We start from the raw sequence: 13,863 nt of genomic DNA on the forward strand, positions 1-13,863 counted from the left end.
CTGTAACGCAATCAAATCAACACTGCCCGCACCGCAATAAGAATAACCGACAATGTATTTAATATTTTTATTGTGATATGTGCAAATTGCAACTGGCACATAATTCGCAATCAGCGGTGAATTGTTGCATGCAATAATTGTGCGAAATGGATGTTAATGGGTTGCTTTTTGGCTAGGGAATCCATGAAATATTACGTATGGAGTTTATAGGTTTCTGATTATGAGATAAAATTTGAGATTGGTAATAGAATTAATGGAAATAATTAACAGTAATTTAAGTATAATTATAATGCATATTTCTTGAAAATCAAAGTTAATAACAAAGACACATACTATATATATATATGTTATTTATAGAAAAATATTTGTTACAATTTCTACAATTATCTGCATAAAATATTCCACTTGGTTGAATATTTTATTTCCGCAATCAAATTTTGTAGCACACTTTTTGGGGCTGAGTGACCGAGTTGTGTGGCATTTATAAATGCATGCAGTTGGGCGCAATGATGTAAAGTTAATGTCTTTAAAAGCCATCCCCCTCCTCTGTAGACACCCCCTCTGCCCCCTTTCCCCTCCAGCCATTTGGTAGCCCCTCTCCACTTAGTTTCTTATACAAAACGCTGTCGTCACGCTCTTTTGTTGTTGTCTGTTTGCAATGCAAAGCCGTTGGAAAATGGGGGAGGTTGGGAGGTGTTGAAATAAAGTAGGGATGGTGGATGGGGAAGGGGGGAGGGGGAGGGGGGAGGGGGGAGGGAGGGTTGCCTGGATGGATAGGAGATGTGGGGCGGAAAGCAAGCAAATTTATGCAAATCCAAAGCGATTTTCAACACTAACTAAAATGAAACGCTTCAGTGGAAAGGAGGGGAAGGGAAAGAGGGAAAGTGGAAGGGGCGGCACCTACAAAAGGGGGGCGTGGCCAAGAAGGGGGGAGGAGGAAGAGGGGGGCAGCAAATTGCACAAAAATACTTAAGACACTCGCTCACAGATGGAACTTACCTACGCCATTTTGTATTTGTGCATTTGCAGTGATTCAAAACTTAAAAGTTCGGCGACGAGTGGAAAGCGGAAAATGGGGGGAGGGAGTGTGGGGGAAATGCAGGAAAATTCCGTGACTGGGGGTAAATGCAGAGCAGTAAAAACAAACAGCTGCAGGAACTTGGCGTTTAGCTTAAGCAAATGATCAACAAACCGAAGGAGAATCGAGTGGGGGAGGGAAAGTTAAGGAAGTGCGAATAAATTTGATGACCAGTTAAAAGGAATTGTCCAAGGAGCTGGGAATGAATAAATGAGTCAATTATCTGGCAAGGACAACGAGTGTGCGACTTTTTTACGACGCCCCAAACGCTGGCGAAAAGGTAATCAAATGCCAAGCAGATGCTCCCCGAAAAAGCTGCTTTCCCACCCAAATAGCCGCCCATTAGGTTGTAAATAAAGTTGATAAGCTACGCTTGTATGCCGCATCCCATCGGGGTGTAAAAAGTGTCCTTTTACTTGCAGCTTAGTGTCCCGTTCGCTGGGAAGCCATTAAAAACGTACTCGGCTCTCGCAAACTATCCACGGACAACTCCTTCGTCCTAATTAATTCGTGCGATATTGCGGCTTATTGCAGTTCATTTCGGAAACAAAGTGGTCGCACGAGGGTTTCATCTTGGGATCTCATAAAGTTATAACTTGCTTATTTACCACAAACATCTATCAAAATTTTACAAAACATACCTTCTGTTTAAATAGTTCTATTTAAATGATTTAAATACCACATATACACAGATCGATATTATATTCTTATTTGAATTTAATTTTGTTTTACAAATCACAACAGTGCATTTGAAAACCCATTGTTATTCTCCACAAATTATTTATACTAATCTAATTGGTATACCTATTTTTACTAACCTATTGATTATGTTTGTATTATATCATTGACCTATTTAAAACTTAACCCACAACCCCTTATATTCATTTCTCTCCCTCCAGGATCTCTGCATGTCTTGGCTCTGGAGCACTATTTACCATCGCACGACGAGAACGGCGAGTTCCACATCCCCTTCCCGCCGTCGAGCGAGATATACGTGTTCAACCGGTACGGACAGCACGTGGCCACCAAGGACCTGACCTCCGGCAAGACTCGCTACAGCTTCCTCTACTCGAAGAACACCAGCTTCGGAAGACTCTCCACGGTTACGGATGCCTCGGGCAACAAGATCCAGTTCCTTCGCGACTACAGCAACGTCGTGAGCTCGATTGAGAACACGCAGGACCACAAGTCGGAGATCCAGATCAACGGAATCGGAATCATGACCAAGCTGAGCGAGAAGGGTCGCCAGGAGATCGAATTGGATTACGACAGCAACACGGGACTTCTGAACTCGCGGTCCTCGGGAGGAGAGACCTACATCTACCAGTACGATGAGTTTGGTCGCGTGACCGGCATGATCCTCCCAAGCGGCGAGATCGTGAGGATCACCTCGCAGTTGGCAGACAGCCAGGGACTAACCGTTTATGTCCACGCCTCCGTGGAATCCCTGTTCTCGAGGGAACGCATTGCTGGAGAGGCGAATGAACTGCTGGTTTTGGGAGGAGTGCGATCCACTTTCCTGAAGCGCGGACAAGCTCACGCGGACGCGGAACTCAAGGCGAACAATACTCTGGTGATCCACGGGGATAACGGCGTGGTGGTGGAGGCATCCGCAGTGGCCAGGCATCCTCTCCTGGAAGCAGCCCTCCCAGTCGAAGCGGAAATGCTGGCCATGTGGTCGCACCAGAGTGTCACGATGGGCGAGGGACTCACCAATTCGATGTACTCCGTCTACAGTTTGGTGGGCGATGTGCGGAATCCCCAGCAGACGCTCAATCGCGAGATCTGGGTGAACCAGTCGCGGGTGATTGGCGTGGAGTTCGATCAGTTCACCAACCGCGAAACCTTCTACGATGCAAGGCGAACTCCCATCTTGATTGTGGCCTACGACCAGTCGGGTCTGCCCAAGTCGTACTACCCCACCAATGGATATCCGGTGAACATCACCTACGATCGATTCAACAGAGTCGAGGGATGGGCTTGGGGTCCCGCTGAACTCAAGTACAGCTACGATCGACATGGATTGCTCTCAGAGATCACCTCGCAGCAGGACGGCATTGTTTCCTTTGTTTACAATGATTGGAATTTGGTATCCGAGATTGGTTTGGCCAGCCAGCGAAAGTTCGTGCTGCAGTACGACGATGCTGGGGGTTTGAGGCATGTTGTCTTGCCCTCGGGAACCCGCCACAGCTTCAGCATGCAGACCTCCATTGGCTTCATCAGGTGTACCTACACTCCGCCGGGAAGCACAAGAGCCTACCTGCAGCACTACAGTCACGCGGGAGCCCTCCTGCAAACGATTCTCCCTGGAGATGGAGCTCGAATCGTTTATCGGTACAATGCCGCTGGTCAGCTAACTGAAGTGGTGCATGGCGATGGAAGGAGCGAGTTCCAGTACAACGAGGCCACCGGCATGCCGAGCACTGTTTCGCACACCGAAAGGGAACTCGAGTACCGATGGGACTTTGAATACGCCGCTGGCTTGCTGGCCGAGGAGAGGATCGACTACGTGGCCAAGACGGGATTGAGCAACGCCAAGTTCAGCTACGAATACGACTCCCAACTGAGGGTGGTGGCTCTGCAGGGAAGGATTGGCGGACAGAGTCTGCCCTCGCAGGCCTTCGCCTACGATCCGCGAACGGGCAAGCCGAGTTTGATTGGCCAGTTCCGCTTCTCGCAGCCCGCCCAGAATCAAACGCAACTGCATGATGGAACCGCCAGCTTCACGAGAACCGTGGATGGTCGCTTCCAGACGCAGCGAATGGCGCTGGCCATCCACCGACTGGAGGTGTTCCGCATGGAGTTCTCCTACGGAGTGCACGGCAGGATCTCCCAGACGCGCACCTACACGCGGAACATGGCGGTGAACAGCTACACGAATGTGAAGAACTACACGTGGGACTGCGACGGGCAGCTGGTGGGCGTGGAGGCCCAGGAGCCATGGGGCTTCCGCTACGACGACAATGGGAATCTGCTATCGCTCACGTACAGGGGCAACACCATTCCCATGGAGTACAATGCGCAGGACAGGATCGTGAAGTTCGGCGAGGGGCAGTACAAGTACGACGCTCGGGGCCTGGTGGCCCAGAATGCGAGGGAGGAGCGCTTCCACTACAACACGCAGGGTCTTCTGGTGAGGGCATCGAAGAGGGGTCGCTTCGATGTGAGGTATTACTACGATCACCTCAAGAGGCTGACCACCAGGAAGGACAACTTCGGCAATGTGACCCAGTTCTTCTACACGAATCAGCAGAGGCCCTATGAAGTCAGCCAGATCTACTCGCCTCGAGATGGCAAACTGATGTCGCTCACCTACGATGATGTGGGTCATTTGATCTACGCGCAGGTTTATCGGCACAAGTACTACGTGGCCACGGATCAGAGTGGCACTCCCCTGATGCTCTTCAACCAATACGGGGAGGGCATCCGCGAGATTATGCGTTCTCCGTTCGGTCATATTGTGTACGACTCCAACCCTTATCTGTATCTCCCCATTGACTTTTGCGGCGGCATCCTGGATCAGGTCACCACTCTGGTGCACATGGGCGATGGAAGGGTCTACGACCCGCTGATTGGCCAGTGGATGTCGCCGGACTGGCAGCGCGTCGCCGAGCGGATTATCACGCCCACGAGACTCCATTTGTACCGCTTCAATGGCAACGATCCCATCAACGTGGGTCACGAGCGCCACTATCCGGAGGACTTTGCCGCCTGGATGAAGACCCTCGGCTACAATGTGGGCAACCTGGTGCCGCAGCTCTCGCGGGATCTCTGGCAACCGCCGGCGCTGTGGGGCAGGCCGCCCTCCAATCCGGTGGCTCTGAACCTGCGACGACCCTTCGACAACATTCCCACCATGGCGGTGGAGAGTGGCTTCCTCGCCCATCTCAATGTGCGCAGGATGTCGGACTTCGAGCAACTATCTGCGCCTCCACGATCCGCACTCAAGTGCGATGTGATGGATCCCTCGCCGAAGACCATTGGCTCGGATACGGAACCGCCATTTGGCAAGGGCATCGTGGTGTCCCGCACCGCCGACGGCCAGGCAATCGTGTCCAGTGTTCCCGCTGCCAATGCCATCTACCGCGATGTCTACACGAGCGTGTTCAACCGCTCCAAGCTGCTGCCCTTCACGTTCGTGGTGCACAACGCCCAGCAGGATTCGTTCTTCTTCGTCAAGGAGGACGCCTGGCGGGCTACCGAGGATCGCCAGCAGCTGAAGCGACTGCAGGGTCAGGTGAACACCACCTTCCACGAGATCACAAGGGAAGCTGCAGTGGGTGGTTCGGCGGGCTCGAGTTCCGCCTCCTCCTCCTCCTCCTCGAGCGGCTCCTCGTCTGCGTCGGCGAACACGGGCAACTACCTGGACGTGAAGATCCACGGAGCGCACGCGATCATCAACCTGCGGTACGGCACCACCGTGGCCAAGGAGCAGCAGCGGCTGATGCACCACGCCAAGCTGACGGCGGTGCGGAAGGCGTGGCACCGCGAAAAGGAGGCACTCCGCAGCGGGCTGACCACCGCGCTCGAGTGGAGCCAGCAGGAGACGGAGGAGATCCTCAAGCAGAGCTACGCCAACAACTACGAGGGTGAGTACATCCACGACGTGAGCCTCTATCCCGAGCTGGCGGAGGACCCGTACAACATTAAGTTCGTGAAGAAGAAGGGCGCCACCGGCGGTGCGGCGGGGGTTCCCAACTCCCGGCGACGTCGGCGCCGCTCCACCGATCCCCTGGAGATCGCAATCGACAGCGAGAGGGAGCAGGACGAGGTCGAATGTTAGCTCAACACCACCACCACGAGGGACCCAAAGGAACCGGAGCAGGAGGAACCGCTGGAGGAGCGCAAGGAGTGCCGCTAAACCGAAGAACAGGAGACATAATTATTTATATTTATACATATATATATACAGATATATATATATATATAGTATACGTAAATCTATGTTATCGAACCAGTTTTTTGATGTCAAGGAACATTATATATATATATATATACACGTATACATAACATATTTTTTTTTATTGTTAGCCACTAGTGAAAAGTAATGAAAAGTAATCGAAGTTAAGCGAGCGACATGCCAACATAATCCCATGTAGCTGCATGTGCGTTTAAATGTGTGTGTGTGTGACGTCAGCTACAGATACAGATACAGCCACGGATATAGACGCAGTTATAGATATACAGATATATATATATATATAGAGGGAGAGAGAGGAGGAGAGGATAGTGTAGTAGTCATACGAGCGTAAAGCGAACCATACATACAAGACATGTGTACATGCATACTCACCACAATAAGGGGCAAGGATATTTAGCTGGGGCGGGGTAATTCACACTTTTCGAGGGGGCGGAGCAGGGGAGGGGTGTATCTTTTTTTCGTGGTACTCGAGCTTTTTGAGACTGGCATAGTTTTAAACAAAACAAACGAGAAACGGCGACTGACCGACGGACAAGAAGAGCTGATCCCGCGGATCAAACTTTCCACTGATTTCCCAGCCATCCAATGTACATAAGCGGGAAGGAGGAGAGTGGTGGGTGGTGGTGGTGGCGGAGTAGTAGGAAAAGCGAAAAAGGAAATGGATATCGAGGGACAGCCCAGACCAAAACACACACACACACACACACACACACACACCGACGGACTAACTACACTTGGCAACCAGATTTCGGGTTGTGGGAGATTTTTGCTTAGCGAAAGCTTTCTCTCATTTGCTTTGCACAGTGTCAGCTTGGAAAATTCAAAGAAAAACAAAATGAACAAACGTAATTATAGAGATCGAACAACAAAATTTAGCTGCTAGGCGAAATGTTTTTTTTTTAATACAATATAAATGGATATACATTAAATATAGGAGAACACACACACACACACATATTTATAGAGAGAAACCTATAGCTGTAATGTCCTGATAGATAAGTTTAAGTTTTGTCCTACTTAATTAATTAATTTATTCATTATTATTGTTCATATGGCCGAGGCAAGGGCAACACATCCACAATCCAAAAAAAGAGAAGAAAACGAGGAAACAAAAAAATTAACATTCGTATTAAATCGAACTAATTTTAATGATAAATATTAATGCTATTATCGTGTGGAATGTGAAATGTTTTGTTATTATTTGTAAGTCTGCTTTTCTCGAACTCAGCTCAATGCGGCCCAAATAAACTCACAACCATAAAACGAATCGAACTAAATAAAGCTTAAAACAGTATTAAAAAAAAAAAAAAACAAACAAACACAAACACTAAATAGATATATATGATTTCAGCTTGGAACCTTGATCGAGATCGTTGAGCTTTCCGTCCAATTTGATTGAGATTGAGAGGGATCCAGAATAATAATTAGATGCCAATTAAAGTAGAATTCGATCGGACTATTTTTGCCCATTTTGCTTCGCTTGAGAGTCCCCAACTTTTTGCAGCTCGAATTTCACTTGTTTTCCATGAATTGGTGCTTATCGAATTTATTGCCACAACTATATGTGTAGCTATAGTTGAATAATCGCGTGTGTTGAACGTTTCCTTGCCTCCTAGAACATAAGCGAAGAATTGCTAATAAAACCCGTAGAAAAGGAAAACAAAAGATTGCTGAATTAGTTGCGAACGAGCAAGAAAACGAAATTTTATAAAAATTACCAACTCGAACCATGACCACAAACGAGGCCAAAACGATCGATCAGTTGGGCTAGAAGCGACCAGGAGGAGCCAGCCAAGTAGAACGCAGCTTAGAGCAGAATGAGTGTCCGTGTGAGTGTCCGTATAAGGGAGCAGGTGATGTCCGCCCAAGAGGGACTGTGATCCATACGGACAACGGTCCGCTCAAGGGAGCGAGTGTCCGTTTGGGGAAGCAAGTGTACGGACACCTGTCCGGTCAAAAGAGAAAGTAGTGTCCGTACAAGAGAGCGAGTGTCCGCGTGCGTGCGATAGCGTTATATCAAAATATAAGAAAGGGAGGTCGGAGTCTCCCGATAATTGCCGGAGTATCTGTGTATATATATTAAGGCTAATCAAGGTAAACTAGTGTTATATCGTATATGGCACCGTGCATCGTAATCTCTAGTTATATATATATATACATATAAATACAAATATAGAGGCCCACACGCAAGAGTGTGCGCAATTTTTTTTGCTTTTTTTTTCTCCATCGTTGTCGCGCCTAACTAGATGTAAAATAAACGAGACAAACTATCGGATAAACGGCATATATATGTAATATGTATAGGAGTCTATGTGTTAGATGTACGTGTGCGGGGTACCACTGTACTTTCCGCTCGAACTTCTCCCATCTGGTTTTCGATTCGTTTCCATTTCCGTTTCGTTGATTGGCAAACCAAAACAATTCGAAAAAGAGCAGGAGTCAGTTACCTATTAGAATTTGGCAAGCATAAAAAGCAAACAAGCAACAAAATGAAAAATAAAAAAAAAACGATATGAAATTGCTTCAAAAGCAAACAAAAAAAGATAAACAAATGGCACACTAAAATTAATATTATGGATTAGAGAGAACTATGAAATGGCTTGAGAACGGCGAAACCGAAATAAAATAAAATAAAACAAAGTAAAAGTAAAAGTAAAACAAAAGAAAAGAAAACAAAACAAAACAAGAACAGCAGACGCAGCAACAAATATTTATGTGTACATAACGGAAAACCCAAGTATTTTAGGATATTTATGTTAGAGCTACACGAACTTCAACTTAAACCGAAGGAGTAACTTACAACTAAACCTAAACTTAAACCTAAACTAACGCTAAAGTCGAAGGCGAAAAAAGTGAGGAGCGCAGGAGAAGAAATACTTAGCAAATAAAGAAACAGGGAAACAATTGAGATAAATTAACATTTAAACGTTTTGCACACCACAAACAAAATAAACAAGCTAACAACAACTAGTACAGAATACACACACACACAGATACAACCACACGCACACCCACAACCACATTCACAGACAAGAATACAGATACAGATACAGATTGAAGTACATATACATATACAAATACAGACAGCACTCGACAGCAAAGCAAACAACAAAATTTAGCAACAACAAGAATTTATGAGATATAATAAACAAATAAACAAAATAATATAAACAAACCAACCAAAAGGCAGCGACGCAACAAGAAAGTTGAAATACTTATTATAAACAAATAAAACGCAAAATAAAGAACAACAAAAATAAAAAAAGAAGAACAAATTATATTTATTAGACAAAATAGCAGAGAAGAGGAATCTGTAGTATATCGAACTATGTAATTCACAAATAGTAAATAAACCGAGGCAAACCAAGCAACCTAAGGAATATTGTAGGGCAAATTCAACTAAACTAAACGAAAAACGTACATAAAACACCCCAACTTTTTTTTGTCTGTGTAAGCTTAGTGGAGAATCCAATGGCCGGCGGGGAGGGGGAGAACCAACCCCCTTACAACCCCCCGCGATTGGCAATGCAAACGATAAACGATAACCCCCATTCATCACCTAGATCCCCTAGGCATACGCATATATCTATCGGTAAATGAACAATTATATATGGCATTATATTACCACAGCAGAACAGTAAAATAAAATGACATAAAGTAAAAATAATTACGATAATTATTGCAATAATGATAATGATATACCGTATATGTAATGATTTCAACGCGAAACGAGAATATTTTAAGCGTATTAAGTTGAACTATATTATATATGAAAACATATATATATATATATATATATGAATGGAAAAACAAAACAAAAAAAGTGCGACAAGCGATAAAAATAAACCAAAACAAAAAAGAAAACCACACACAACACAACTTCTGAGGATATCAAGGGTCTAAGAATAAATAAAAACTAATGAATTAATTAAAAATAAATAAATGAATATGAAAACTAAATGTGAAGCTATACCCCTGTGTTTTTATTGATTTAGTTTTCAGTAGCTAGTGGGTTTCTTCAGATAGTAAGTATCAAGCAGTCTCTGCTGGAAAAAATCTATTGCAGCTAGGATGCACATATTTTACTTAGAGCAAATAAAATAACTTTCAGAATATTCTACCCAATCGATTATTGAATGCTTAGCATCTACCAACTGAATTGCAATTAAATCTCAAAACAATTTTCTATTGTTTGTTTGCAAAACCAAGTTTACTTTACTTTGGTATGAATGGAGGTAAGTTAATGACTATTTAGTTAGGGTGTTTATATTCATAAATTCGATCTCCGCATGCCGTTAAATACCCTGGAAACGTGATTATTGGAGCATAGGGTGCATGGCAGTCGAATTGTCGCCACCCAAGGAAGTTAAGCCCCCGAAATGCATACATAATAATCATCTCAGTTGGTGTTGCTGCTGTGATGTTGCTGCAATATTGCTGTTGTTGCTGCTGCTGCTGCTGCTGCGATGTTGCTGCTATTGCTGCTGTCTTGGCCAGAGCGTTGACACACATGCATGCCAAATGAGTTCGGGGCGAGGCATTTGGCAAAAGATTTGGCCAGGGCCTCGATGCCGGAGCCAGCTGCACTAGATTTGAGTGAAATGTTGCTACTTCTGGGTGCCCAAGTTGCTTGCCGTTCTATGTGGCGTTCTGGGCACTGTAACTGCTACTGCCAGTGGCACTACCAGAGCGAGATAGATAGAAAGAGAGGGAGAGAGAGAGTGAGTGAGCCGGTGCATCTGCATCTGCAGCTGCAGTTAAATATTCAAATTTATACAAAGCATCTTCAGGTGCTCGTTGAGCAGTTGTGTGTTGCCTGTTTACCAACTACAAACTATGTGTCAACAGCGGCTCAGGCCGAGACAGATGAAGAAAGCATCCACTTTCTGCAGCCGCCCTTCCCCCCTCACACTTCCCCTTTCTCCTCGGGGTTGCTGCATTATTTATCCCCAGAAAAAACGGGGTGGTGGGTGGTGGGTGGCCTGTGGGCTCTGGGCTGTGGGCGGTGCACTCACCTCAGTCGGGTCGAGGCTGCTCTCCATTTTCTGCATTTCAATTACAGACTTGCTGGCACCCTCCGACGCCATCATCTCCGTCATCATCATCCGCATCATCAGTATGCACCTCTGCCTCAAGAGCTGTTTTCTAGCCTAGACCTGACACCCGGTTAAAAGGGGGAGGGAAAAGAGGGGGAAGGAAGGGGGGAGGGGGTAAAGAACCGACGCTAAAGAAGTGCCAAAAGTCAAAGTCCCACTGCAGTTTCGATCCGGAATGTTAATATGCCAAAAACAAATAGGGAAACCAAAGTCAGGTGCGCCGACTAACAACTACTCGATACTCGTATTTAGGGTCTGCTTAAGAGGACCATCGTGTTTGCAGAACAGAAGGCTCTAAATATTACTGCATGTTACAAAATCCAGATTTCTGGTAAACAAATAAGTATAAGGAATCATCCTTGTAAATACAAGCCCTATTTTTATTTACCAAAAACGACAGATAAGTTTTCTTGGAGAGCTTTAATTTCTTTATTATTCGCAGGAATTTGATGTTTTTCAAGAAATAAATTTAAATAATCAAACCATAAACAGTCAATCAGCAAAGGTATGTTTCAGCTCATTACCCAAATTATCTCAAAGCTGTATTATATTTATATGCATTAATTTACTGTTTTTAATAAATAGAATAAAAATCCATTTCTTCATGAAGAATCGCCAAAAGGAAATCTCCCATAATTAACCTCATTATCCAACTGGTTTACCTGCTTTTATTTAGTATTTCAATAAATTATTGTTTTAGATAAAATAAAATAAAAACCCTTTTAATGGAGGGAGGCCGATTGGTGCTATCCTCCCACATCCAAAATCAGCAAAGGGAAATCTGAGGATATATGGCCTGTCAGATGCAACCACTCGTTCGGAATAAACTGCCTGGCATAATTATCTATGGTCCAGGACGGAATGCATGTGACATATGCAGGTGTGTACTTTGTTTCCATAAATGCATCTGGTCAGGCATGTGGGACTGCAATTCTGGATCCGAATGCCTTCTGATATTGGACGGCGGTTTCTGCTCTAATGAGCTCCAACGCCAGTTTCCCAAAGGGATACATTATATCTAAAGGGCATTGAAATTCTCATAAAGTAAAATTGTTGCTGCAGGAATTAAATTGAATCTTCTCATCACCAAATAGCAATATATTTATGTGAAATGGATTTCATTTTTATAAGCTACGTTTTTATCATGATTTTTTCTTATTTTATAGCCTTCACAGAGTTATCCAAGCTAAACAATAGTGTTTTTCTTTGAATTCGTTTATTCAGTTTTTTATGACAAAATAAAGCTCTGGCGAAAACAACTTGAAAATGAAGCTGTTTTATTTCGTTGCAACTCCATTAGCAAATATATATTCTTTCTATAAACTATTTTTACCATCTTAATTGGAAAGCCTTTTATTTATAAATCGAAGCCCAGGAATTTCGTGCTGGCATTCGCCGCTTGTTCTCTGATATGCGTTATGTGTTTTATTAAAACAAAAAGAACTGAGACAAAGACAAACTCATATGCAAAGTTTGCAATGCAAATATGAAATATTTGTGTTTTGTTTTCATTTCCTTTGTGAGCTGAAATAAATCAAGGAAGGCAAATTGAATAAATGGCATATTTTCTTTGAGACTCCTCTTACAAAGGAGTTACAAAATAAAAAAAAAGGAAATGGAGGCAAATTGTGGATTGTGGACTTTTGTTTCATGCTATTTTTCTATTACGGTGTCAAAGGACACTCATTCTAATTGCGAGTGTGTGCGTGTGTGTGTTAAGGTATTTCACAGCAGCGATCTTTTGGTCGAGAGCGAGTGAGCACGGAGATAAGGAAATAAGGAATGGCATTTGAAAGCCAAGGAATTCGCAGGAGAGCGGGGACAAAGGCAAAATGTCAACTATTTTGCGAGTCGCCTTTGATGCGGCAGCGGGACATCAAAAAGATGCAATGTCAACACACACGCAAACACACTCTTACTGTGTCCTGGCCACATTATTAACTCGGCAGAATGAACTCCTGGGCGTGTCCAGGATTAGGATGCGGGGATGCGGAGAAGCCATGCGACGGCCTCACGAGCCATGGCAAACTTTAGCATATTTGTTAAATACTTTAATTAATAATTTAGAGCGCGAGAGGGGACTCTGCGGGGGGAAGGGGGAGGGGGTGAGTTCTCGAGAGCAAACAGGGGAGAGAAGCCCAGAAGTTGAGCAAACAACTAACAAAAGATCAAGGATTATGCGTGCTCAGTCCATGGGCATGTGTGTGTGTGTGTATGCGTGTGTGAGCGTGTATGTGTGTGTGTGCTTTCCGGATGCGGTGTAAGAGGAGGAAAAGCGCTCCTAGGACTCCGGTCTGTAATAAAAAGAAAACAAAGAAGATTAGACTAAACGGAGCGGAGGCCAAGAAGAAGCCGGCTTGATGAGTTTAATTATTTGAATGCTTCAACTCACACACGCACACACAAAGCGCTAGAAAGGGGAAGTGGGTGGAAACGGATGGAAAGGGGGGGAAGGGGGTGGAGAGGCGGAAAAAGGGCGGAGGAAAAGCCAAGGGCGCGCCAGCCAAACAAAAGGCAGATGCTTTTGTCACATGCACACGACCTCAACTTTTCCAAGGCCCAGATGCCAGAATGCTGCTGCCCCACCCGAACCACCTAAACCACCAGAACCAGCCGAGCCACCCGAGCCACCCAGCTATTACCCTCACCTCTGGCGCAGCCTCTTCGCATCACCTTACACAGTTGGGCTGAATCCTTTCGAGAGCAAGTATTCAAGGCCCCCGAGAATGCGGACTGCAAATCTGGTCAAAGAGTTGTCTTCCCTTGAA

The 13,863-nt window shown here is 45.0% G+C and overlaps 1 protein-coding gene across 1 annotated transcript in view; it reads left to right on the plus strand.

Moving 5' to 3' along the window:
* LOC108097884 (teneurin-a) overlaps positions 1 to 8,625 on the plus strand; it is a 155,108-nt gene extending 146,483 nt beyond the window's left edge. The window contains 1 exon segment of the mRNA XM_017200420.2: positions 1,978 to 8,625. Coding sequence (XP_017055909.1) covers positions 1,978 to 5,861 — 3,884 coding nt within the window. The 3' untranslated portion in view covers positions 5,862 to 8,625.
* Positions 8,626 to 13,863: the final 5,238 nt, after the last annotated feature.

Source organism: Drosophila ficusphila, unplaced genomic scaffold (assembly GCF_018152265.1).
Source record: "Drosophila ficusphila isolate 14025-0441.05 unplaced genomic scaffold, ASM1815226v1 contig_197, whole genome shotgun sequence".
NCBI lineage: Eukaryota > Metazoa > Arthropoda > Insecta > Diptera > Drosophilidae > Drosophila > Drosophila ficusphila.